The 26878-nt window shown below is 36.5% G+C and overlaps 1 protein-coding gene and 1 long non-coding RNA gene across 9 annotated transcripts in view; one reads left to right on the forward strand and one right to left on the reverse strand.

Annotated features, from left to right (window-relative positions):
• The window catches only part of LOC132692308 (uncharacterized), a 270163-nt gene that overhangs the window by 188781 nt on the left and 54504 nt on the right, over window positions 1–26878 (forward strand). The window lies entirely within an intron of this gene.
• SNCA (synuclein alpha) overlaps window positions 2121–26878 on the reverse strand; it is a 161906-nt gene continuing 137148 nt past the window's right edge. For all 7 annotated transcript variants that reach the window (XM_060654639.3, XM_060654638.2, XM_060654640.2 and 4 more), the window contains exons 5-6: window positions 11859–11942; window positions 2121–2653 (exon numbers count right to left, since the gene is read on the reverse strand). In XM_060654639.3, coding sequence (XP_060510622.1) covers window positions 2621–2653; window positions 11859–11942 — 117 coding nt within the window. In that variant the 3' untranslated portion in view covers window positions 2121–2620. The remainder of the gene's footprint in view (window positions 2654–11858; window positions 11943–26878) is intronic.

Consider the following 26878-nt stretch of genomic DNA (forward strand, 5'->3'; position numbering starts at 1 on the left):
TGGAAAGCTTGCATATCTTGGACGTTGTAAATAATGCTATAATAAACATAGAAGTGCGTATATCTTTTTGAATTGGAGGTTTTCTTCCCCCCCCTTTGGGTAAATACCCAGTAGTGGAATTACTAAGTCATATCGTACTTCCATTTTTAATTTTGTGAGGAAACTCTATACTGTTTTCCAGACTGGCTGTACTAATTTTCATTCCCACCAATAGTGCACAAGTGTTCATTTTTCTCAACATCCTTGCCAACACTTATTTCTTGTCTTTTTTATTGTTAACCATTGACAGGAGTCAGGTAATATCTCATTGTGCTTTTGATTTACATTTCCTTGATGATGAGTGATGTTGAACATCTTTTCATTTGTCTGTTGGCCATCTGTATGTCTTCTTTGGAAAATTTTATTCAGGTACTCTGCCCATTTTCTTATTGGACTATTTTTTTTTTTATTATTGAAGAAGTTCTTTATATATTTTGGGTATTAGCCCTTTATCAGATATATCATTTGCAAGTATCTTCTCCCATTCACTAGGCTGCCTTTTTATTTTGTTGATGGTTTCCTTCACTGTGCAAAAGCTTTGTATTTTTGTATAGTCCCAATAGTTTATTTTTGCTTTTCTTGCCCTTGTGTGAGGAAAGTGACCCAAAAATATATTGCTAAGATCAGTGTCAGGGAAGTTACCATCTACGTTTACTTCTAGAACTTTCATGGTTTCAGGTCTTACATTAAGTCTTTAGTTCATTTTGAATTTCTCTTTGTATATGTTTAAGATAGTGGTCTAGTTTTCTTGACACTATTTAGTAAAGAGACAGTCTTTCCCCATTGTATATTTTTGCCTCCTTTCTCTTAGGTTGATTGACCATATAATCATACGTTTATTTCTGGGCTCTCTATTCTAGTCCACTGGTCTGTTTTTGTGCCATATCATATCACTGTTATTATTATAGTTTTGTAATGTGGCTTGAAGTCAGGGAGTATTATACCTTCAGCATTCTTCTTATTTCTCAGGATTGTTTTGGCTATTAAGGATCATTTGTGTTCCATAAACATTTTAGGATTCTTTGTTCTAGTTCTGCGAAAAATGCCATTGGCATTTTGATAGGAATTAAATCTGTAGATGGCTTTGGGTGGTATGGAAATTTTAAAAATATTAATTCTTTCAATTCATGAGCACAATATATCTTTCCATTTATTTGTATAGTGTTTAATTTTATTTGTATAGTGTTTAATTTTTTTTCCTCCAGTGACTTAACATTTTCCGATTACAGTCTTTCATCTCTTCAGTTAAATTTATTTCTAGGTACTTTATTCTTTTTGTACAACTGTAAATTGAGAAATGAGTAGTGCTGGCCTTCCAGAATGATCTGAGAAGATTTCCTTTCTCTTCTATTTTTTGGAATACTTTGAGAAGAACAGCTATTAGCTTTTCGTTAAATATTTGGTAGAATTTCCCTGTGATGCTATCTGGTCCCATACTTTTGTTTGTTGGGAGTTCTTTGATTATTAATTCAATTTCATTGCTAGTAATCTTTTTTTTTCAAATTTTCTATTTCTTCCTGATTTAGTTTTAAAAGATATCATTTCTAGGAATTTATCCACTTGAATGGACATTTCTTAAGGTAATGGTCTGGTAGTTCCCAGAAATGTTTAAAGGCATTTCCTAGGGTAAGTGATAGGAAGGTTTGATTTTAGAAATAATAAAAATAAAATGCTGGGTTAAACAAAGTTAACCAGATTCTCTCAGAGCCTTAATGTACTAATATGTTTTATTAATATCTGAAGCAGACAGTCAAAATTATTTCTTAAAATCACTGTTCGGTGGAACCCATTTTTTCTGTATAGCTTCTCAAGACACCACTGCACATCAGAACATACTTTGGGTAGTGTTGCTTCAGTAAATTCCCAGAGTAAAGGGTTAATGTTCCATCTTGTCTGCTTAACTCTTCCAAAATTCCTTCTCCTTCAAATGGCTGTCAAGAACTTTAATTGTGGGAGTTCTCAGTTCACATTGTTATAAGCATGATTTTATTATTTAAAATGAGATGGGATTAAAAATAAGATCTTTATAATGAGACATTTTAATTTTCACCATTTATATATAAACACAAGTTAATAAAACACATCACAAAACAGTAAAATTTTATAGTTAATATTTATAGGTGCATAGTTTCATGCTCACATATTTTTAAGTATTGTATATATTAACAAATTTCACAATACATCATTATTTTTAGACAGAATCATTAAAAGACACCTAGAAATCTTATAATATATGATAATAAATCACAACTTCTCAAGAACAGCAACAAAAAAATAGTGAAGATTTAGAAATAAGTGGTAGTCACTTAGGTGTTTTAATTTAACTTTTAGATTTGAAGCCACAATATCCACACAGCACACAAAGACCCTGCTACCATATATTCACTTCAGTGAGAAGGAAGCACTGAAATGCTGAGTAAGGGCAGGTACAGATAATTTCAATCACTGCTGATGGAAGAGTTTAAAATACACTGTAAAAACTTTGAGAAAAATGTCATGACTGGGCACGTTGGAACTGAGTACTTGTACAGGATGGAACATCTCTCAGTAGATCTCAAGAAACTGCGAGTAAAAGTATTTCTTATGCTTCGGGTTCATAGTCTTGATACCCTTCCTAATATGAAGAAAACCAAAAAGAAAACATGCAGTGTTAATATTAGTCATCAGGAATCAAGGATTTAGGGTGAATGAGATAGGACATGGATCACCACCTTGAATAAAGGTTCTGCAACTATTCAGTTATACACAATATGATCTTATTCTGTAACAGTTTTGTCTTCCTGTCAAATATAAAAATGAATTTTGCTGCTCAGAGTTAGGGTATCCAGATGCCATTTAACAATCATATGGTCTTTTTTTTGTAATGCTTATTTATTTTTGAGAGAGACACAGACAAAGTGTGAGGGGGGGGAAGGCAGAGCGAGAAGGAATTCGAAGCAGGCTCTAGGCTCTGAGCTGTCAGCACAGAGCCCGATGCAGGGCTCAAACCCGCAACCTGTGGGATCATGTCCTGGGCCAAAGTCAGATGCTCAACCAACTGAGCCACCCAGGCGCCCCAATAATCATATGTTCTAATCGTGTAGAACAAGTTAGGTGGTCTATCTTGCTCCCAGTTTCCTCAACTGTAAGTTATGAGAGCCAAATCAAGTGGCCTAAAATCCTCTTCCAGGGCTAAAATGTTCTAATTCTTAAAGGGAGACAAAGACATTAAGGCAGGTGACGTTTTGAAAATCTTTTCTTCATCCTTGGCTTCAGTTATTACTTCTATTCTAAATCCCCCTGTCCCCAAACAATATGTAGATAACATCCACAATAAAAATATTAAAGGCCTTAACTAAAGTGGTCAGAATAGTCGTCCTAAAGAATAACTTGAATCAAGATCCTGCTTTAAAACAAATAAATGTACCTTCAATAACTCAAGTTGCTTTCTGAATACAGTACAAACTTAAATGTGAAGGTTCTTCTAGTATTCTACAATTTGTCGTTGACTCATCTCTGCAGTCTTAATCTGTCACAATTCTCTGTTCCCTAAACTGAAATCCTGTTTAATTATTCACTGTTCCTCAAACATATCCTTATGCATGCTCAGACATGCCTTGCTTCCAATATTACCTGTTCTAGAATATCTTCCTTTCATTTTGGCCATCATTATCTCCCATCCCCTACCACACCAATCAACATCAACTCTTGTATAAAACTCCCGATGACTCTAAACAGATTCTGTAAAATATTATACTTTTTTGTGTATCTTGCATATTTTGCCCTGTGATGCCTGATATATAAAAGACAGTCAATGTCTGTTAAAGGAATCATCATGAATAAATGAAACAGTAAATTTGTATTTGTTTTTATCAAACTTATTAGGATGGACTACTTGTGTCCTGGTACTATCAATTAACCTTCTTGTATTTTCTATAGTGTTTAGCATTGTGCTGAACTTAAAAAGACTCAAAATTATTGGTAAAAATCTAAGCAAAAAAACCAAGTTAATTTCAATTTCTATAAATGGGATTATCAGTATGTCTTTTACTAATGCCAATATCTAACCTAACTACTACTAGTTTTAACTTAATTTTTAATGAATACTACATGTGTTTTGGTTATGATGTCTGGTTTTGGCATCAGTGTAGTATTGCCCTTATGGAATTAATTTGGGAGTATTGCTTCCTCTTTTTTTTTTCTGGAAGAGAAATTAATTGGTATTAATTATAATTAATAGTTATTAATTAAATGTTTGATAGAATTCACCAGTGAAGCTATATGGTCCTGGGATTTTGTGTGTGTGTGTGTGTGTAGATTTTCTTTTTCCTTTCTAAAAGAAAAATATTTTAATGTTTATTTTTAAAAGAGAAAAAGAGACAGAGCATAAGCAGGGGAGGGGTATGGAGAGAAGGAGACACAGAATCTGAAGCAGGCTCCAGACTCTGAGCTGTCAGCACAGTGCCTGACATGGGGCTTGAACCCACAAACGTGACGTCAGATCATGACCTGAGCCAAATTCAGTCGTTCAACTGACTGAGCTACCAGGTGCCCCTGTGAGTAGATTTTCTTAACAATAATTCAGTCTCTTTACTTTGTTATTGGTCTATTCAGATTTTCTATTTCTTCTTGTGTCAGCTTCATTAATCTAAAAGTATTTTTCAATTTTCCTTGTGATACATTTTCTATTTAAAAAAAACTTATTTCCAAATTAACATAGGTAAATTAGCTGTTTAAAATGCTAAATTGAAATACGTCAATGTTGCAAACCATGCACTTATCATATTTTTACTCTATAATTTTTGTGGGCAACTTTTATTTTACTATGCAAATATCTTGCTGGAAATGTATGGCAATAATAATTACTTTCCTTAGGCATTCAGTTGATTTATACAAAGTTCCATCTGGGGATTTATTTTAGAAAGTAAGTTTTTGAAGGGAGTTAAGATGGCAAAAGCTTGTCTTATCCTTTGAACACAGCTAGATAATTATCAAATCATTCATAACACCCAAGAAATCAATCAGAGGTGTGAGAGAACAAAAATGGCAAGTCTACAAGTAAAAAAGCAACCACCTTCCAGAAGGTGGGAGATGCAAGGTGTTGACTTGGGGGAGACAAAGCTGTGAGTATGGCGGCTGGGAGGAAACCTGCTTACGGAGGCTACTGCAAAGTATTATAGCAGTGGGGTACAAAATCTGAACTTTTAGAAGTCCCTCACAGTGGGGGATGTGCATGGCTTAAAGGTGCTCGCATGGCCAATTGGAGCAGAATCCAAGGAGTGGCAGTGTGGTCTGAGAATCCCATGGATCTCATGGTCTGAGGATCCCATGGGTCTGAGAGGCACCAATGTGTTGAGCTGTGTCCAGGCATAGGAGCTGGGACTTGGGCTGAGGGCATCAAGCAGGGGTGCCAGCTTTCTGCTCTTTGACATAAACTCTGAACTGCCATGGGGTGTTGTGACTGCTTTCCTAGCATGGGCTTGCAAAAAATGCAGCAAGACCTTCCCCCAGAGGAACAGAGCAGGTGCCGTGGAAGTCTTTACAATCTGGAGTTTTGAAACTCAGTTATGTGCCTGAGATAAAAAAGTTCGAACACAGGCAGAGTGAACACAGGGTTCTGACAGAAACTGGGAACACAAGAAGAGTGATTGAATACTCTTCTGTGAGGGCTCCCTGAAGAGTGGGGAACTGATCTTTCAGTTCCAAGGCTAGAGAGTAGGATGTTGCTATATTCATCCCACCCATCAGCTCTGAAAGCCTTCAGGGAGAAAACAAGCACCACCTAGTGGAGGCTGGAGCCCTATCCTTCTGCCTCTTAGAGGCACATTTCTAGGAAAACAAGTCAGCTTGAGAATCAGTACAACAGGCCTCTCCCCCAGAAGAGCAGCATGGACTCTCTTGCACCAAGTCTACTAATCATAGAGTGCACCAAAGCTTCAGCTCTAGGGGAAATAGGATCTAGTTTCCTCTTTATTTTGATTCTTTATTTTTTAATTATTACTTTTTCATTTACTTTCTTATTTTTAATTCCTTTTTTATTTTTATTTTCACATATATTACATATATATATTTTTTTTATTTTTGGATCTAGATTCCTTTAACAAGCAGACAAAAATAAACCCAGGATCTAGGTTTGTTGTTTTTTTGTTTGTTTCTGGGGAATGTTTTGTTTCTGTTTTTGTTTTTATTTCTCTCTTCTTTTCTGGACAAAAGGATGAGACAGAGAAATTCACCCCAAAAGAAAGAACAGGAATTAGAACTCATGGCCTATTGATTTAATCAATACAGATATAAGTAAGATGTCTGAGCTAGAATTTAAAACGATGATAAAGATATTACCTGGGCTTGAAAAAGCATAGAAGATACCAGAGAATCCTTTCTGCAGAGATAAAAGAACTAAAATCTAGTCAGACTGAAATTAAAATACTATAATCAAGATGTAAACCCAAATTGATGCCATGACAGCAAGGACAGATGAGGCAGAGGTATAAATTAGTGATATAGAAAATAAAATTATGGAAAATAATGAAGCTAAAAAGAAGAGGGAAACAAATGTCATGAATCATGAAGGCAGACTTAGGGAACTCAGTGACTTGTTAAAATGTAGTAACATTTGTATGAGAGGAGTCCCAGAAGTTGAAGAGAGAGAAAAAGGGGTAGAATGTCTATTCAAACAAATTATAGCTGAAAACTTTCCTAATTTGGGGAAAGACACAGATATCAAAATCCAAGAAGCACAGAGAACTCCATTAAACTTAACAAAAGCTACCATTGCCAAGATATATCATAGTCAAATTCACAAAATACACAAAGAAAGAATCCTGAAAGCAGCAAGGGAATAAAAGGCCTTAACCTTCAAGGGAAGACAGATCAGTTTCTGAGCAGATCTGTCCACTGAAACTTGGCAGGCCAGAAAGGAGTGGCAGGATATATTCAACTTGCTGAATGGCAAAAATATGCAACCACGAAGTCTTTATCCAGGAAGGCTGTCATTCAGAATAAGAAAAGAGATAAAGAGTTTCCCAGACAAACAAAAACTAAAGGAGTTCATGCCCACTAAACAAGCCCTGCAAGAAATTTTAAGGGGGACTCTTAGAGTGAAGAAAAAAAAAAAAAAAAGACAAAACAAAGACTATAAAAGACCAGAGAGCATTACCAGAAACACAAACCCTACAGGTAACACAATGGCACTAAATTCATACCTTTCAATAATCACTCTGAATGTAAATGGACTAAATACCCCAGCCAAAAGATATAGGGTAGCAGAATGGATTAAAAAACCAAGATCCATCTATTTGCTGCCTATAAGAAACTCATTTTAGACCTAAGGATACCTGCAGATTGAAAGTGAGGAGATAGAGAACCATCTATCATGCTAACTGAGGTCAAAGGAAAGCTGAAGTAGCCATACTTATATTAGACAAACTAGATTTTAAAACAAAGACTATAATAAGAGATGAAGAGGGTATTATATCATAATTATGGGATCTATCCAACAATAAGATCTAATAATAAATATTAATGCCCCCAACTTGGAAAACCCAAATATATAAATCAATTAACACCATAAAGAAACTCACTGATAATCATACAATAATAGTAGGGGACTTTAACACCCCACTTACAACAATGGACAGGTCATTTAAGCAGAAAATCAACAAGGAGACATGGCTTTGAATGATACACAGGACTGGATGGACTTAACAGATATATTCAGAATATTTCATCGTAAAGCAGCAGAATACACATTCTTTTTGAGTGCACATGGGACATTCTCCAGAATAGATTGCATACTGGTCATGAATCAGCCCTCAACAAGTACAAAAAGATAAAAATTAAAGCATGCATATTTTCATATCACAATGCTATGAAACTTGAAGTCAACCACAAAAAAAAATTTGGAAAGCACTCAAGTACACAGAGGTTAAAAACATCCTATTGAAGAATGAATGGGTTAATCAGGAAATTAAAGAAGAAATTTTTAAAAAATACATGGAAGCAAATGAAAATGAAAACACAACAGTCCAAAACCTTTGTGATGCAGCAAAGACAGTCCTAAGAGGAAAGTATATTGCAATTCAGGTCTATCTCAAGAAGCAAGAAAGGTCTCAAATACACAACCTAATCTTATAACTAAAGGAGCTAGAAGAGGAAAGGCAAATAAAGCCTAGCCAGCAAAGGAAGGCAAATAATAGAGACTACAGCAGAAATAAATGATATAGAAACAAACAAACAAAAAGAACAGATCAATGAAACTAAGAGCTGATTCTCTGAAAGAATTGACAAAATTGATAACCCCCTATACAGACTTATCAAAAAGAAAAGAGAAAGGACCTAAATAGATAAAACCATGAATGAAAGGGGAGAGATCACAACCATTACTACAGAAACACAAACAATTATAAGAGAATACTATGAAAAATTATATGCCAACAATCTGGGCAATCTGGAAGAAATAGACAAATTCCTAGAAATTCACAAACTACCAAAACTGAAACAGGAAGAAATTGAAAATTTGAAGAGACTCATAACCAGCAAAGAAATTGATCAATATTAAAAAAAAAAAAAAAAAAAAAAATCTCCCAACACAAGAGTTCTGGCTCAAGTGGTTTCCCAGGGGAATTCTATCTAACATTTAAAAAAGAGTTAATACCAATTCTCCTCAAACTGTTCCAAAAAATAAAAATGGATGGAAAGCTTCCAAACTCATTCTATGAAGCCAGTATCACCTTCATTCCAAAACCAGATAAAGACCCCACTAAAAAGGAGAATTACAGGTCAATATCCCAGATGAACATGGATGCAAAAATTCTTAATAAAATACTAGCAAAATCAAATTCATCAGTACATTAAAAGAATTATTCACTATGATTGATTATAATTTATTCCCAGACTACAGGGCTGGTTAAATATTCACAAATCAATCAACGTGATACACCACATTAATAAAATAAAAGATAAGAACCATATGATCCTGTAAATAGATGCAGAAAAAACATTTGACAAAATTCAGCATCCATTCTTGGTAAAAACCTTCAATAAAGTAGGGATAGATGGAACACACCTCAACATCATAAAGGCCATGTATGAAAGACCTACACCTAATATCCTCAATAGGGAAAAACTGAGAGCCTCTCCCTTACTGTAAGAACCAAGACAAGGATGTTCACTCTCACCATTACTATTTAACATAGCACTGGAAGTCTTAGCCTCAGCAATTAGACAAAATAAAGAAAGAAAAGGAAGAAACGCATCCAAATCAGCAAGGAAGAAGTAAAACTTTCATTATTTGCAGACAACATGATACTCTATGTGGAAAATTCAAAAGACTACACAAAAGTTTGCTAGAAGTAATAGATGAATTCAGCAAAGTTTCAGGATATACAATCAACATGAAGAAATTGGTTGCATTTCTATACACTAATAACAAAGCAGCAGAAAAAGAAATCAAGGAATTGATCCCATTTGCAATGCATGAAAAACAATATGATACCTAGGAATAAATGTAACTAAAGAGGTGAAAGATTTGTACTCTGAAAACTATAGAACACTTATAAAAGAAACTGCAGGGGAGACAAAGAAATGGAAAAGAATTCCATGCTCATTGATTAGAAGAACAAGCATTTTTAAAATGTCTATGCTACCTTAAGCAATCTAAACATTTAATGCAATCCCTCTCAAAATATACACTTTTCATAGAACTAAAACTAACAGTCATAAAATTTGTATGGAACCACAAAAGATCTCGAATAGCCAAAGCAATCCTGAAAAAGAAAAATGAAACTGGAGGCATCCCAATTCTGGATGTCAAGCTATATTAAAAGCTGTAGTCATCAAGACAGTATGCTACTGGCACAAGAACAGACACATGGATCAGTGGAACAAAACAGAAAACACAGAAATGAACCCATGACTATATGGTCAACTAATCTTCAACAAAGCAAGAAAAAGTATCTAATGGAAAAAAAGTCTCTTCAACAAATGGATTTGGAAAAACTGGACAGCAAAATGCCAAAGAATGAAACTGGACCACTTTCTTACACCATACGCAAAAATAATTCAAAATGGATGAAAGATCTAAATGTGAGACAGGAAACCATCAAAATCTTAGAGAAGAACAGAGACAGCAATTATTTTTTTTTAACGTTTATTCATTCTTGAGAGACAGGCAGAGACAGAGTGCAAGTGGGGTATGGGCAGAGAGACAGAGAGGGAGACACAGAATCTGAAGCAGGCTCCAGGCTCCAAGCTCTCAGCACAGAGCCCAATGCTGGGCTGGAACTCACAAACCATGAGATCATGACCTGAGGCAAAGTCCTATGCTTAACCGAGTGAGCCACCCAGGTGCCCTGAGGCAGCAATCCTTTTGACCTCAACCAGAATCACTTCTTAGTAAGAAGACATGTTGTTGAAAACAAGGGAAACAAAAGCAAAAATGAACTATTGGGACTTCATCAAGATAAAAAGCTTCTACACAGTGAAGGAAACAATCAACAAAACTAAAACGCAGCCTATAGAATGGGAAAAGATATTTACAAATGACATATCTGATAAAGGATTAGTATGCAAAATCTATAAAGAACTTATCAAACTCAATACCCAAAAAACAAATCACCCAGTTAAGAAAATGGGCGGAAGACATGAATAGACACTTTTTCAAAGAAGACATCCAGATGGCTAACAGGTACATGAAAAGATGCTCAACATCATGCATCATCAGGGAAATACAAATCAAAACCCCAATGAGATACCACCTCACACCTGTCAGAATGGTTAAAATTAACAACACAAGAAACAACAGGTGTTGGCAAGGATGTGGAGAAAGAGCAACCCTCTTGCACTGTTGTTAGGAATGCAAACTGATGCATCCACTCTGGAGAAAAATATGGGGTTCCTCAAAAAAACTAAAATAGACCTACTCTAGGATCCATTGATTGCACTATTAGATATTTACCCAAAGGATACAAAACTACAGATTCAGTGAGATACATGCACCCCAATGTTCACAGCAGCATTATCAATGATAGCCAAACTATGGATAGTGCTCAAATGTCCATTGACTGATGAATGGATAAAGAAGATTTGGTATATATACACAATGGAATATTAGCCATCAAAAAAATGAAATCCTGCCATTTGCAACTACATGGATGGAGTTAGAATGTATTGTGATAAGCAAAATAAGTCAATCAGAGAAAGACAAATACCATATGATTTCACTCATATGTGGCAATTAAGATACAAAACAGATGAACTTCTAGAAAGAGGAGGACCAAAAAGAAAAGAGAGGGGAACAAACCACAAGAGACTCTTAATGATAGAGAACTGAGGGTTGATGAAGTGGAGATGTGGAGATGGGCTAGATAGGTGATGGGTATCAAGGAGGGCATTTGTTGTGATGAGCACTGGATGTCGCATATAAGTGATGAATCACTGAATTCTATGCCTGAAACCAATATTGCACTGTATGTCAACTAAAATTTAAATTAAAAAACACCATATTTAATAAAATAATTTTCCAATGCAGTGTTCAGCACTTTCTGTAAAGGTTAAGCAAATACAAATATTAGTTTGTGTGGACAACATAGTGTCTCTGTAGCTTTTTCTTTTTTTTTTTTAAACAATACTTTACAAATGTAAAAACCATTTCTAGTTTTCAAGTTGTCTTCACAAAACATTCTGGATTTGGCCAACTTATCCCTCTAGAGAGTAAATAATTTTCAATAAAAACAAATGTAACGAAAATCTGAGAGGGACAGATTTTTGATACTGCTTATTAGAAAGACCCAACTTGAACTCCTGAAGTTTACTTTCAGAGTTGTATGTATATAAAGTTTTACCTCAGAAGGCATTTCGTATGCCTCATTGTCAGGATCAACAGGCATATCTTCCAGAATTCCTTCCTGTGGGCCTCCTTCTTCATTCTAAATGGGAAGCACAAGGGAATATGATGAGGTACCATTTTTTACTTTTTAAAAATTAAGCACACTTTGAAAATATCTTATATACCAAATGGTAAGAATGTTGTAAAAATGGCACTCCTTAATATTACTGCTGGCATTCTAAACTATGCAATACCTTTGCAGAAACATTATGGTGGTGTATTATTAACCTAAAAATGTACAGAATTTTTTCCCAAGTAATTCACTACCCAGGAAATAGTCCAAAGCTATAGTCCAAATATGTTTTTTTTACTGGATCAATGACAGCAGTGAAAAAATGATAGTATATTCATGATATAATGTTTAGAAAGATACAAAATTGTATATATTATAGACATCACCAGTGTATAATTCAGATACAAAGCTAAAAAGATAAAGAAAACCCAACAAAATATTAAAAGTACGTTTTATCGGGTAGTTATGTTTTCAGTTTTTTGTAAGTTAACTTATATAACCATTTGTAATGTGACAGTATACATATTTTATAATTTATTTTTAAGTGTTGGCAAAGAAATTGTTTTCTGAAGTTTCAAAACTGAAACCATATATATATATATATATATATATATATATATATATACACACACACATACATATATACATACATACACACACACACACACACACACACACACACACACACCAAACACATGATCCTCAAATTTACCACATCTCTCTCTTTAGAAACAAGATGCCATAAAACTCAGCTTGAACTTATGTCTCTACTAGTATCCTTCATTAATACCTTTTGTTGTTTTGCATTGATTCCAGTAAAGTGATTATAAAAAGATAAAGTTCACTGAAAGTTGAAAAAGCAGAGGGGGCAATGGGAGCCTAAAACGGACTTACTCAAAGAGATCAAATAGTCCCTCAGCCAATGTAGGTTATGTTTAAAAATATGTCTTGTGCAAATAATAGTTCTTCCTATCTTTATCAGTGACTGACAGGAAGGCAGAAGGAAAAGAAATGGATGCCCACGAGAAAAGGTCAAACTATAGCTCATGCCTACATTAGCAGGGCTGAGGAGTTTATATATCATCTTCTCCTGCCCTCCCTTTTTATACACCAAAAAGCCCATTTATTTTTTAAATGTAGAATAAAGATATTGTTTCTATAGTGTTTCACCTGTTAGCACAAACCAAGAATACAGGTTCTATTGAATAGTGGTTAGCTATGAGGTCTGTAGCATCACAAGCCTTGAGTTCAAATCTTAGCTTTTCTAGATTCTAGATTCTTTTATTGAAATATAATTAACATATAGTGTTATATTAGTTTCAGGTGTACAACATAATGATTCAACAATTCTATACATTATTCAGTGCTTACTATGATGAGCGTAATCACCATCTGTGACCAAACAATGTTATAAACTCACTGACTATATGCCCTATGCTATACTTTTCATCTCGGTGACATATTCATTTTATAAATGGAAGTTTGTGCCTCTAAATCCCCTTTACCTATTTCATCCATTGCCCCACCCACCTCTCCTCTGGCAACCACCTATTCTCTGAATTTCAGAGACTGTCTCTTTGTTCATTTTTTTTTGTTTCTTAGATTCCCCATTTGAGTGAAATCACATGGTATTTGTTTTTCTTGTCTGACTTATTTAACTCAGCATTATACCCTCTAGATCAATATTGTTGCAAATGGAAACATTTCTTTCTTTTTCATGGGTAATATATCATTGTGTGTGTGTACATACACCACACCTTCTTTATACATTCATTTTTTCCATGGACACTTAGGTTGCTTCCATATATTGGCTATTGTAAATAATGCTGCAGTAAACATAGCAGTGCATACATCTTTTTATGCACTAGTTTTAGTGTTGTTATTTTCCTTGGGTAAATACTCAGTCGTGGAAATACTGGGTCATATGGTATTTCTATTTTTAATTTTTTGATAAAACTCCATATTATTTTCCAGAATGGCTGCAGCAATTTTCATTTCCATCAACAGTGCACAAGTGTTCTTTTTTCTCCACATCCTCACCAACACTTGTTATTTCTTGTCTTTTGGATTCTAGCCATTCTGATAGGTCAGGTAATAAATATTATGGTTTTGATTTGCATTTCTTTGATGATTACTGATGTTGAGCATCTTTTCACATGTCTGTTGGCCATCTGTATGTGTTCTTTGGAAAATGTCTACTCAGGTTCTTTGCCCATTTTTTTTATTGTATTGTTTTAGTTTTAGTTTTTTTTTTTTTATATTGTATAAGATATTTATATATTTTGGATATTAACCCCTATTGGATATAGCATTTGCAAATATCTTCTCCCATTCAGTAGGCTCCTTTTTGTTTTTGTTTTTTTTTTTTTTAATGTTTGTTTATTCTTGAGAGAGAGACAGAGGGGAAACACAGAATTTGAAGCAGGCTCCAGACTCCAAACTGTCAGCACAGAGCCTGATGTGGGGCTCGAACTCACAAACTGTGTGAGCAAAGTCAAATGCTTAACCCACGGAGCCACCCATGTGTCCCAGTTTTATTGACTATGGTTTCCTTCGCTGTGCAAAAGCATTTTATTTTGGTGTAGTCTCAAAAGTTTTTTTTTTTGGCTTCAGTGCCGTTGTCTAAGGAGACATATCTAAAAAAAGTGTTTCTACGACTGATGTCAAGGAAATTATTGCCTATGTTTTCTTCTAGGAGTTTTATGGTTTCAGGTCTCACATTTAGGTTTTTAATTGATTTGAGTTGATTTTTGTGTATAGTATAAGTGGTCCAGTTTCATAATGTTGCATATAGTCATCCAGTTTTCCCAATACCATTTATTGAAGACTTTTTTCCACTATATACTCTTGTGTCCTTTGTAGTAGATTAATTGACCATATAAGCATGGGCTTATTTCTGGGTGCTTTATTCTCTTTGCTTTATCCATGTGTCTATTTTTGTACCAGTACCATACTGTTTTGTTACCACAGCTTTGTAGTATATCTTGAAATCTGGGATTGTGATACCTCCAGCTTTATTCTTCCTCAAGATTGCTTTGGCTGTTTGGGGTCTTTTGTCGATCCATATGAATTTAAAAATTATTTGTTCTAGTCCTGTGAAAAATGCCATTGGTATTTTGATAAGGATTGTATTGAATCTATAGATGGCTTTGAGTATTATGGACACTTTAACAATACTAATTCTTCTATGAGTTCTTTCCATTTATTTGTGTTATCTTCAGTTTTCTTCATCAATGTTTTATAGCTTTCAAAGTATAGGTCTTTCTCCTTGGTTAAGTTTATTCCTAAGTATTTAATCCTGTTTAGTGTGATTGCAAATGGGACTTTTTTCTTAATTTCTCTTTCTGATGCTTTGTTATTAGTGTATAGAAATGCAACAGATTTCTGTACATTAATTTTATATCCTGCAAATTTACTGAAATTATTTATCAGTTTTAGTAGTTTTTTGGTAGAGTCTTTAGGGTGTTCTATATATAGCATCATGTCATCTGCAAATGGTGAAAGTTTTACTTCTTCCCTATAAATTTGTATGCTTTTTATTTTTCTTGTCTGATTACTGTAGCTAGGACTTACAGTACCATGTTGAATAGAAGTGGTGGATGGACATCCTTGTCTTGTTCTTAGGAAAAAAAAAGCTTTTGTTTTTTCTCCATTGAATATGATATTATCTGAGGGTTTTTCATATATATTCTTTATTATGTTGACGTATGTTCTCCCTGGACCAACTTTGTTGAGGATTTTTATCATGAGTGGATGTTGTACTTTGTCAATTATTTTTTTTTGCATCTATTGAGATAATCATATGGTTTTATCCTTCCTCTTCTTAATGTGATGTATTATACTGGTTGATTTGCAAATAGTGAACACTTTTATCCCTGGAATAAATTCCAATTTATTGTGGTGAATGATTTTTTAATGTATTATCAAATTTGTTTTGCTAATATTTTATTGAGGATGTTATGTCTATGTTCATCATATATATTGGCCTGTAGTTTTCTTTTTTTTTTTCCCAGTGTCTTTCTCTGGTTTTGATATCAGAGTAATTTTGGCATCATGGAATGAATTTGGAAGTTTTTCCTTTTCTCCTTCCTCCTCCCCGCTCCTTCTGCCCCTCTTCTCCCTCCTCCCCCCTCTTCAACACTCTCTACCATCCCCCTTCTCCCCTTTCCCCCTCTTTCTCTTCTTTTTCTTTTGAACACTTTCAGAAAAATAGTTGTTAACTCTTTAAATGTTTGGTAGAATTCACCCATGAATCCATCTTGTCCTGATTTTTGGTTGAGAGTTTTTGATTACTGATCCAAGTTCATTGCTAGTAATTCAAATTTTCTATTTCTTCCTGATTCCATTTTGGAAGGTTATATTTTTCTAGATATTTGTCTACTACTTTTAGGTTTTCCAGTTTGGCATATAATTTTTTATAATATTTACCTATGATTTTTTTTTTGTATTGCTGTGGTGTTATTCCTTTTCATTTCTAATTTTATTTGAGTTCTTTTTTTAATATTGTTGATCTTTACAAAGAGCCATATCTTTGTTTCATTGATCTTTACTATTGTTTAATCTCTATTTCATTTATTTCTGCTCTAATCTTTATTATTCCATTCCTTCTATTCACTTTGGGTTCTTCCTTTTATAGGCCCTTCTGGTATAAGATTGGTGTTGTTTATTTCATATTTTTCTTGTTGAAAGTAGGCTTATATTGCCATAAACTTTTGTCTTCAAATTTCTTTTGCTGCATCAAAAGATTTTGGACTATCGTGTTTTCATTTTCATTTTTTTCTGTTTATTTTTCCTCTTTGATCTTGGTAGGCCCATTCATTGTTTAGTAGCATGTTGTTTAGCCTCTGTGTGTTTGTGTTCTTTCCATAATTTTTCTTGTAATTGATTTCTAGTTTCATACCATTATAGTCAGAAAAGATACATGAAATAATTCCTTTCTTCTTGAATTCATTGAGATGTTTTTTTGTGGCCTAACATGTGATCAATCATGGAGAATGGTTCATGAGCACTTGAATAGAATGCGTTTTCTTCTGTTTTTAGATAGAATATATTTATATATATCTTGTCTAATCTGTTGCTCAAAAGCACTTTTTCCTTGTTGACTATCTTTCTGGATGATCTATCCCCTGATGTAAATGAAATGTTAAAATCCCCTATTATTACTGCATTGCTGTCAATCTCTCCTTTTATGTCTGTTAATAGCTGCTTTATGTATGTAGGTGCTTCCATGTGGAGTGCATAGATATTTACAATTGTTTTATCCTCTTTCCTTTATATAGTACCTTTCTTTGTCTCTTGCTAGTCTTTGTTTTAAAGTTTATTTTATTTAAGAAGTGTTACTGCCCCAGGTTTTGTTTTTTTTTTTTTTTACATTTACATTTTCACGGTAAATGTTTTTCCATTCCTTGACCTTCAATTTTCATGTGTCTTTACTTCTGAAGTATCTTATAGACAGCATATAGATGGGTCTTATTTTCTATCTATTCAGTCACCCTGTGTCTTTTCATTGGAGTAATTAGTCCATTTGCATTTAAAATAATTATTGATAGGTGTGTACTTACCGCCATTTTGTAACTTGTTTTATGGTTGTTTTTGTCATTCTTCTCTGTTCCTTTCTTCTTCTCTTGCTCTCTTCCCTTTGGGTATGATGGCTTTCTTTAGTGTTATGCTTGGTTTCCTTTCTCTTTTGTGTTATGCCTGGTTTCCTTTCTCTTTTTTGTGTATTTATTATAAGTTCATTATTTGTGATTACCATTAAGTTCATATATAACATCTTATGTGTATAGTAGACTATATTAAGTTGATGGTCAGCTAAGTTGAACTCATTCTAAAAGCACTAAATTTTTACATCATGGACTCCCCAGTTTTTATGTATGTGATATATTTTATATCCTTTTGTTTGTGAATCCCTTGACTGATTTTTGTAAATATAATTGATTTAACTGTTTTGGTGTTTGAATCTCCATTCTGGTTTTATAAATAATCTACTACCTTTATTATATGTTTGCATTTACTTATGAATATTTTTCTTCCATAACTTTCATTTTTTAGTTATGGCTTTTTCTTTCCATTAAAAGAATTCCTTTTAATGTTTCTTAGAAGATTGGGTTAGTGATGATGAACTCCTTCAACTTTTTTTGTCTGGGAATCTCTTTATCTCTTCCATACTGAATGATGACCTTGCTAGATAGAGTATTATTGGTTGCATGTTTCTTTCTTTTAGCACTTTGAATATATCATGACACTCTTCTGGCCTACAAAATTTCTGCTGAAAAATCAGCTGATAGTCTTATGTAGGTTCTCTTGTATATAATTGTTTTCTCGTGCTGCTTTTAAAATTATCTGTTTATCACTATTTTCTTTTTTTTTTTTATTTTTTTTTATTTTTTTTTTATTTTTATTATTATTTTTTTTTAATATATGAAATTTACTGTCAAATTGGTTTCCATACAACACCCAGTGCTCATCCCAAAAGGTGCCCTCCTCAATACCCATCACCCACCCTGCCCTCCCTCCCACCCTGCCCTCCCTCCCACCCCCCATCAACCCTCAGTTTGTTCTCAGTTTTTAACAGTCTCTTATGCTTTGGCTCTCTCCCACTCTAACCTCTTTTTTTTTTTTTTCCTTCCCCTCCCCCATGGGTTTCTGTTACGTTTCTCAGGATCCACATAAGAGTGAAACCATATGGTATCTGTCTTTCTCTGTATGGCTTATTTCACTTAGCATCACACTCTCCAGTTCCATCCATGTTGCTACAAAAGGCCATATTTCATTTTTTCTCATTGCCACGTAGTATTCCATTGTGTATATAAACCACAATTTCTTTATCCATTCATCAGTTGATGGACATTTAGGCTCTTTCCATAATTTGGCTATTGTTGAGAGTGCCGCTATAAACATTGGGGTACAGGTGCCCCTATGCATCAGTACTCCTGTATCCCTTGGATAAATTCCTAGCAGTGCTATTGCTGGGTCATAGGGTAGGTCTATTTTTAATTTTCTGAGGAACCTCCACACTGCTTTCCAGAGCGGCTGCACCAATTTGCATTCCCACCAACAGTGCAAGAGGGTTCCTGTTTCTCCACATCCTCTCCAGCATCTATAGTCTCCTGATTTGTTCATTTTGGCCACTCTGACTGGCGTGAGGTGGTATCTGAGTGTGGTTTTGATTTGTATTTCCCTGATAAGGAGCGACGTTGAACATCTTTTCATGTGCCTGTTGGCCATCCGGATGTCTTCTTTAGAGAAGTGTCTATTCATGTTTTCTGCCCGTTTCTTCACTGGGTTATTTGTTTTTCGGGTGTGGAGTTTGATGAGCTCTTTATAGATTTTGGATACTAGCCCTTTGTCCGATGTGTCATTTGCAAATATCTTTTCCCATTCCGTTGGTTGCCTTTTAGTTTTGTTGGTTGTTTCCTTTGCTGTGCAGAAGCTTTTTATCTTCATAAGGTCCCAGTAATTCACTTTTGCTTTTAATTCCCTTGCCTTTGGGGATGTGCCGAGTAAGAGATTGCTACGGCTGAGGTCAGAGAGGTCTTTTCCTGCTTTCTCCTCTAAGGTTTTGATGGTTTCCTGTCTCACATTCAGGTCCTTTATCCATTTTGAGTTTATTTTTGTGAATGGTGTGAGAAAGTGGTCTAGTTTCAACCTTCTGCATGTTGCTGTCCAGTTCTCCCAGCACCATTTGTTAAAGAGACTGTCTTTTTTCCATTGGATGTTCTTTCCTGCTTTGTCAAAGATGAGTTGGCCATACGTTTGTGGGTCTAGTTCTGGGGTTTCTATTCTATTCCATTGGTCTATGTGTCTGTTTTTATGCCAATACCATGCTGTCTTGATGATGACAGCTTTGTAGTAGAGGCTAAAGTCTGGGATTGTGATGCCTCCTGCTTTGGTCTTCTTCTTCAAAATTACTTTGGCTATTCGGGGCCTTTTGTGGTTCCATATGAATTTTAGGATTGCTTGTTCTAGTTTCGAGAAGAATGCTGGTGCACTTTTGATTGGGATTGCATTGAATGTGTAGATAGCTTTGGGTAGTATTGACATTTTGACAATATTTATTCTTCCAATCCATGAGCAGGGAATGTCTTTCCATTTCTTTATATCTTCTTCAATTACCTGCATAAGCTTTCTATAGTTTTCAGCATACAGATCTTTTACATCTTTGGTTAGATTTATTCCTAGGTATTTTATGCTTCTTGGTGCAATTGTGAATGGGATCAGTTTCTTCATTTGTCTTTCTGTTGCTTCATTGTTAGTGTATAAGAATGCAACTGATTTCTGCACATTGATTTTGTATCCTGCAACTTTGCTGAATTCATGTATCAGTTCTAGCAGACTTTTGGTGGAGTCTATCGGATTTTCCATGTATAATATCATGTCATCTGCAAAAAGCGAAAGCTTGACTTCATCTTTGCCAATTTTGATGCCTTTGATTTCCTTTTGTTGTCTGATTGCTGAGGCTAGAACTTCCAGCACTATGTTAAACAGCAGCGGTGACAGTGGGCATCCCTGTCGTGTTCCTGATCTCAGGGAAAAAGCTCTCAGTTTTTCCCCGTTGAGGATGATGTTAGCTGTGGGCTTTTCATAAATGGCCTTTATGATCTTTAAGTATGTTCCCTCTATCCCGACTTTCTCAAGGGTTTTTATTAAGAAAGGGTGCTGGATTTTGTCAAAGGCCTTTTCTGCATCGATTGACAGGATCATATGGTTCTTCTCTTTTTTTTTGTTAATGTGATGTATCACGTTGATCGATTTGCGAATGTTGAACCAGCCCTGCATCCCAGGAATGAATCCCACTTGATCATGGTGAATAATTCTTTTTATATGCTGTTGAATTCGATTAGCTAGTATCTTATTAAGAATTTTTGCATCCATATTCATCAGGGATATTGGCCTGTAGTTCTCTTTTTTTACTGGGTCTCTGTCTGGTTTAGGAATCAAAGTAATACTGGCTTCATAGAATGAGTCTGGAAGTTTTCCTTCCCTTTCTATTTCTTGGAATAGCTTGAGAAGGATAGGTATTATCTCTGCTTTAAATGTCTGGTAGAACTCCCCTGGGAAGCCGTCTGGTCCTGGACTCTTATTTGTTGGGAGATTTTTGATAACCAATTCAATTTCTTCGCTGGTTATGGGTCTGTTCAAGCTTTCTATTTCCTCCTGATTGAGTTTTGGAAGAGTGTGGGTGTTTAGAAATTTGTCCATTTCTTCCAGGTTGTCCAATTTGCTGGCATATAATTTTTCATAGTATTCCCTGATAATTGTTTGTATCTCTGAGGGATTGGTTGTAATCATTCCATTTTCATTCATGATTTTATCTATTTGGGTCATCTCCCTTTTCTTTTTGAGAAGCCTGGCTAGAGGTTTGTCAATTTTGTTTATTTTTTCAAAAAACCAACTCTTGGTTTCGTTGATCTGCTCTACAGTTTTTTTAGATTCTATATTGTTTATTTCTGCTCTGATCTTTATTATTTCTCTTCTTCTGCTGGGTTTAGGCTGTCGTTGCTGTTCTGCTTCTATTTCCTTTAGGTGTGCTGTTAGATTTTGTATTTGGGATTTTTCTTGTTTCTTGAGATAGGCCTGGATTGCAATGTATTTTCCTCTCAGGACTGCCTTCGCTGCATCCCAAAGCGTTTGGATTGTTGTATTTTCATTTTCGTTTGTTTCCATATATGTTTTAATTTCTTCTCTAATTGCCTGGTTGACCCACTCATTCGTTAGTAGGGTGTTCTTTAACCTCCATGCTTTTGGAGGTTTTCCAGACTTTTTCCTGTGGTTGATTTCAAGCTTCATAGCATTGTGGTCTGAAAGTATGCATGGTATAATTTCAATTCTTGTAAACTTATGAAGGGCTGTTTTGTGACCCAGTATATGATCTATCTTGGAGAATGTTCCATGTGCACTCGAGAAGAAAGTATATTCTGTTGCTTTGGGATGCAGAGTTCTAAATATATCTGTCAAGTCCATCTGATCCAATGTATCATTCAGGGCCCTTGTTTCTTTATTGACTGTGTGTCTAGATGATCTATCCATTTCTGTAAGTGGGGTGTTAAAGTCCCCTGCAATGACCACATTCTTATCAATAAGGTTGCTTATGTTTATGAGTAATTGTTTTATATATCTGGGGGCTCGGGTATTTGGCGCATAGACATTTATAATAGTTAGCTCTTCCTGGTGGATAGACCCTGTGATTATTATATAATGCCCTTCTTCATCTCTTGTTACAGCCTTTAATTTAAAGTCTAGTTTGTCTGATATAAGTATGGCTACTCCAGCTTTCTTTTGGCTTCCAGGAGCATGATAAATAGTTCTCCATCCCCTCACTCTCAATCTAAAGGTGTCCTCAGATCTAAAATGTGTCTCTTGTAGACAGCAAATAGATGGGTCTTGTTTTTTTATCCATTCTGATACCCTATGTCTTTTAGTTGGCGCATTTAATCCATTTACATTCAGTGTTATTATAGAAAGATATGGGTTTAGAGTCATTGTGATGTCTGTATGTTTTATGCTTGTAGTGATGTCTCTGGTACTTTGTCTCACAGGATCCCCCTTAGGATCTCTTGTAGGGCTGGTTTCGTGGTGACAAATTCCTTCAGTTTTTGTTTGTTTGGGAAGACCTTTATCTCTCCTTCTATTCTAAATGACAGACTTGCTGGATAAAGGATTCTCGGCTGCATATTTTTTCTGTTTAGCACACTGTAGATATCGTGCCAAGCCTTTCTGGCCTGCCAAGTTTCAAAGGAGAGATCAGTCACGAGTCTTATAGGTATCCCTTTATATGTGAGGGCACGTTTATCCCTTGCTGCTTTCAGAATTTTCTCTTTATCCTTGTATTTTGCCAGTTTCACTATGATATGTCGTGCAGAAGATCGATTCAAGTTACGTCTGAAGGGAGTTCTCTGTGCCTCTTGGATTTCAATGCCTTTTTCCTTCCCCAGTTCAGGGAAGTTCTCAGCTATAATTTGTTCAAGTACCCCTTCAGCACCCTTCCCTCTCTCTTCCTCCTCTGGGATACCAATTATGCGTATATTATTTCTTTTTAGTGTATCACTTAGTTCTCTAATTTTCCCCTCATACTCCTGGATTTTTTTTATCTCTCTTTCTTTCAGCTTCCTCTTTCTCCATAACTTTATCTTCTAGTTCACCTATTCTCTCCTCTGCCTCTTCAAGCCGAGCCATCGTGGATTCCATTTTGTTTTGCAATTCGTTTAAAGCGTTTTTCAACTCCTCGTGACTGTTCCTTAGTCCCTCGATCTTTGTGGCAAGAGATTCTCTGCTGTCCTGTATACTGTTTTCAAGCCCAGCGATTAATTTTATGACTATTATTCTAAATTCACTTTCTGTTATATTATTTAAATCCTTTTTGATCAGTTCATTAGCTGTTGTTATTTCCTGGAGATTCTTCTGAGGGGAATTCTTCCGTTTGGTCATTTTGGAGAGTCCCTGGCGTGGTGAGGACCTGCAGTGCACTTCCCCTGTGCTGTGGTGTATAACTGGAGTTAGTGGGCGGGGCCGCAGTCCGACCCGATGTCTGCCCCCAGCCCACTGCTGGGGCCACAGTCAGACTGGTGTGTGCCTTCTCTTCCCCTCTCCTAGGGGCGGGATTCACTGTGGGGTGGCGTGTCCCGTCTGGGCTACTTGCACACTGCCAGGCTTGTGTTGCTGGGGATCTGGCGTATTAGCTGGGGTGGGTAGGCAAGGTGCACGGGGGCTGGAGGGGCAGGCTTAGCTCGCTTCTCCTTAGGTGATCCACTTCAGGAGGAGCCCTGTGGCAGCGGGAGGGAGTCAGATCCGCTGCCGGAGGTTTGGCTCCGCAGAAGCACAGAGTTGGGTGTTTGCGTGGAGTGAGCAAGTTCCCTGGCAGGAACCGGTTCCCTTTGGGATTTTGGCTGGGGGATGGGCGGGGGAGATGGCGCTGGCGCCTTTGTTCCCCGCCAAGCTGAGCTCTGCCGTCCGGGGGCTCAGCAGCTCTCCCTCCCTTTGTCCTCCAGCCTTCCCGCTTTCCGCGCAGAGCTGTTAACTTATGACCTCCCAGACGCTAAGTCGCGCTTGCTGTCGGAACACAGTCCGTAGGCCCCTCCACTTTTGCCAGCCAGACTCGGGGGCTCTGCTTGGCCGGCGAGCCGCCCCTCCGCCCCGGCTCCCTCCCGCCAGTCCGTGGAGCGCGCACCGCCTCGCCGCCCTTCCTACCCTCTTCCGTGGGCCTCTAGTCTGCGCTTGACTCCGGAGACTCCCTTCTGCTAATCCTCTGGCGGTTTTCTGGGTTCTTTAGGCAGGTGCAGGTGGGATCTAAGTGATCGGCAGGACGCGCTGTGAGCCCCGCGTCCTCCTACGCCGCCATCTTCCACATCTATCTGTTTATCACTATTTTCTTGTCATTTTAATATTTTGCCTCGGTGTGAACCTCCTTAGTGACGGTAGTCATTCTTTGTGTTCCTGGATCTGAATGTCTCTTTCCCAGATTAGGAAAGTTTTCAGCTATTATTTTCTCAAATAATTTTTATCCCCTTCTTTGTTCTCCTTCTGATATCCCTATAATGCAAATGTTATTAGACTTGAAGTTGCTGAGTTTCCTCAACTTATTCTCATTTTTAATTTTTCTTTTTGCTGTTTAGCTTGCTTTCCCTTACCTTGTTTTCCAGATCACTGATTCATTTTTCTGTATCTTCTAATCTTCTATTGATTCCCTCTAGTGTATTTTTTAAATTTCAGTTATTGAGTTCTTCATCTCTACCTGGTTCTTTTTTTATATTTCTGTTTTTTTGGGTTTTTTTTTTTTTTTTTTGATGGTCTCAATGAGATTCTCTACTCTTTTTTCAAGTCCAGTGAGTTTCTTTATTATCATTACTTAGAATTCTCTATTAGGCATATTGCTTATCTCTATTTCATTTAGCTAGTTTGCTGTGCTTCTGTCTTGGTCTTTTGTGATATATCCCTCTGCTCATTTTGTCTCACTCTCTGTGTTTGTTTCAATGTATTAGGATGGTCAGCTATGTCTCTTGGTCTTGGAAGTAGTGGCCTTATGAAGAAGTCCTGTGATGCCCTATAGCACGATGTCTCCTGGTCACCAGAACTAGGCATTTCAGGGGTGTCTCCTATGTGGGCTGCATGTATACTCTCCTGTTGTGGCTGAGCTGCATTTGCCTTCAGTCAAGTCAGCTGTAATGACCCAGTTTTCCCACTGTGGATGCAATAATCAGTATTTGGTTGCTGTGCTGTTGAAAGGTCTGTCTGAGGATGCTACAGGCTTTTAGGTAGGGCATGTCAGCAGGCAGGTTTGCTGTCTGCTCTCAGTCTGTCTGCCACAGGTGCACATGCACCAAACTGCAAAATGCTCTCCCTGTGGAGCCCCTGAGAGGCTTTCAATGGTGGGCAAGGTTGTCAGTCAAACCCAATGTCGCACCCAGTATGTCTGCCAGGGCTGCAGATGAACCAAAAGGCAAAGCACTATCCCTGCACAGCCAGCTAAAAGACTCAGGTGCAGGAACTGTGAGTTTACGGGTATATATGTTTTTTTCTTCTCCTCATGCCAGGGAAAGAATCATTTTGCAATGGCAACAGCCTTTGGTGGGGCTGCTTACAGGGTGTGTTGGGGCAGGAGCTGCTTTGGAGGGATGCCCTGTTGACACAGGTGAGTTGCATAGGGTGAGTCTGCAGGGGAATGTGGGCACTTCGCACATGGTGCTAGCAAGAGAGGTGGGATGTGTTCACATTAATTCTGGCAAGTGTCCAGCTATCTAGTCTTGCAAGGAGGAAGATAAGTGGTATCTTCTGGCACTTTTGTTCTTGGATAATTCTCCTGAAGATCCCTGTCCCTTCAGCACGTGTTCTGAGATTAGTAAATAACTCTCCTTCATAATATATAACAGTTTTTTGGTTTTTTGTCTGTTTGGTTTGTTTTTTAACTGCGCTTCTATGCTTTTACTCCCAGTGGTTATTTACCATGCTGGTTCTTTAGGACAGGGACTCAGTACCTTATCACCCTCTAGCTCTCCCAGAACTATGTCTACTGATTTTAAAAGTGCCTGGAATTAAGCTCTGCTGATAGCAAAAGCTCACTAAGTTAAGCCCTGCTGGTTTTCAAAGCCAAATGTTATGAGGGACTCATCTTCTCAGTGCTGATCCCCCCATTCTTCTATCTGTGATGTCTCTCCCATTTGTGATTGGTCTCATTGGGGGGTTTGGTTCCCAATTATGTGTCTGCCTTCTACACTATTCCATGTGGCCTCCGCTTTATGATTAACTATGGAAGGTTTGTTGTGCCAGATAACATATGTAGCTGTTATATTGGTGTGTCCATGGGACCAGGTGAATTTAGGAACTTACTACTCTGCCATATCTTCCTGATATCCCAGATTCTAGATCTTTTGTGATGTTGAGCAAGTTTCTTAAGTTTTTCTAAGCACCAAATAGACAGTGAAAAAATGGGGCAATAATACCTTTTTTAACAGGGAAGAGCAAATGACATCATTAATCCACTACTGGTATTTAGGTAACTTTTAGTGATAGTTAAGTATGAGGAAAATAAGGCAAACCTGTTGTTAAAAAGAAAACCACAGGCCCCAAATAGAACCACTTATGTTAAGGACCCATGTCACTAAACCAAGTCTTAATACCTAACCTAATTGCAGTTTTAGCACCTCCAAGAATATAAACTTTAACCATCCAAACTAATTTTGGTCAACACTAGAGGTAATCTGCTATTAGACCATTTCTGTTCCCTTTAAGAGGGTGATCTTGCCTAAACAACGTTTTTTTTTTTTTCTTCTCCTGCCATTCCCTCTCTGCCTTTAAAAAACTTTCCTTTTCTGCAGCTTATGGAACTCCTTTCTATTTGCCTAATTCATGAATCATTGAGTAAAGCCAGTTAGATCTCCAAATTTACTCAGTTGAATTTTGTTTTATAACAAATTTTGTGGCAGTATTGACAACTGACATAAACTTCTGACAACGTTCTGAGATAAGAA

Source organism: Panthera onca, chromosome B1, assembly GCF_046562875.1.
Source record: "Panthera onca isolate mPanOnc1 chromosome B1, mPanOnc1 haplotype 2, whole genome shotgun sequence".
NCBI classification, from domain to species: domain Eukaryota; kingdom Metazoa; phylum Chordata; class Mammalia; order Carnivora; family Felidae; genus Panthera; species Panthera onca.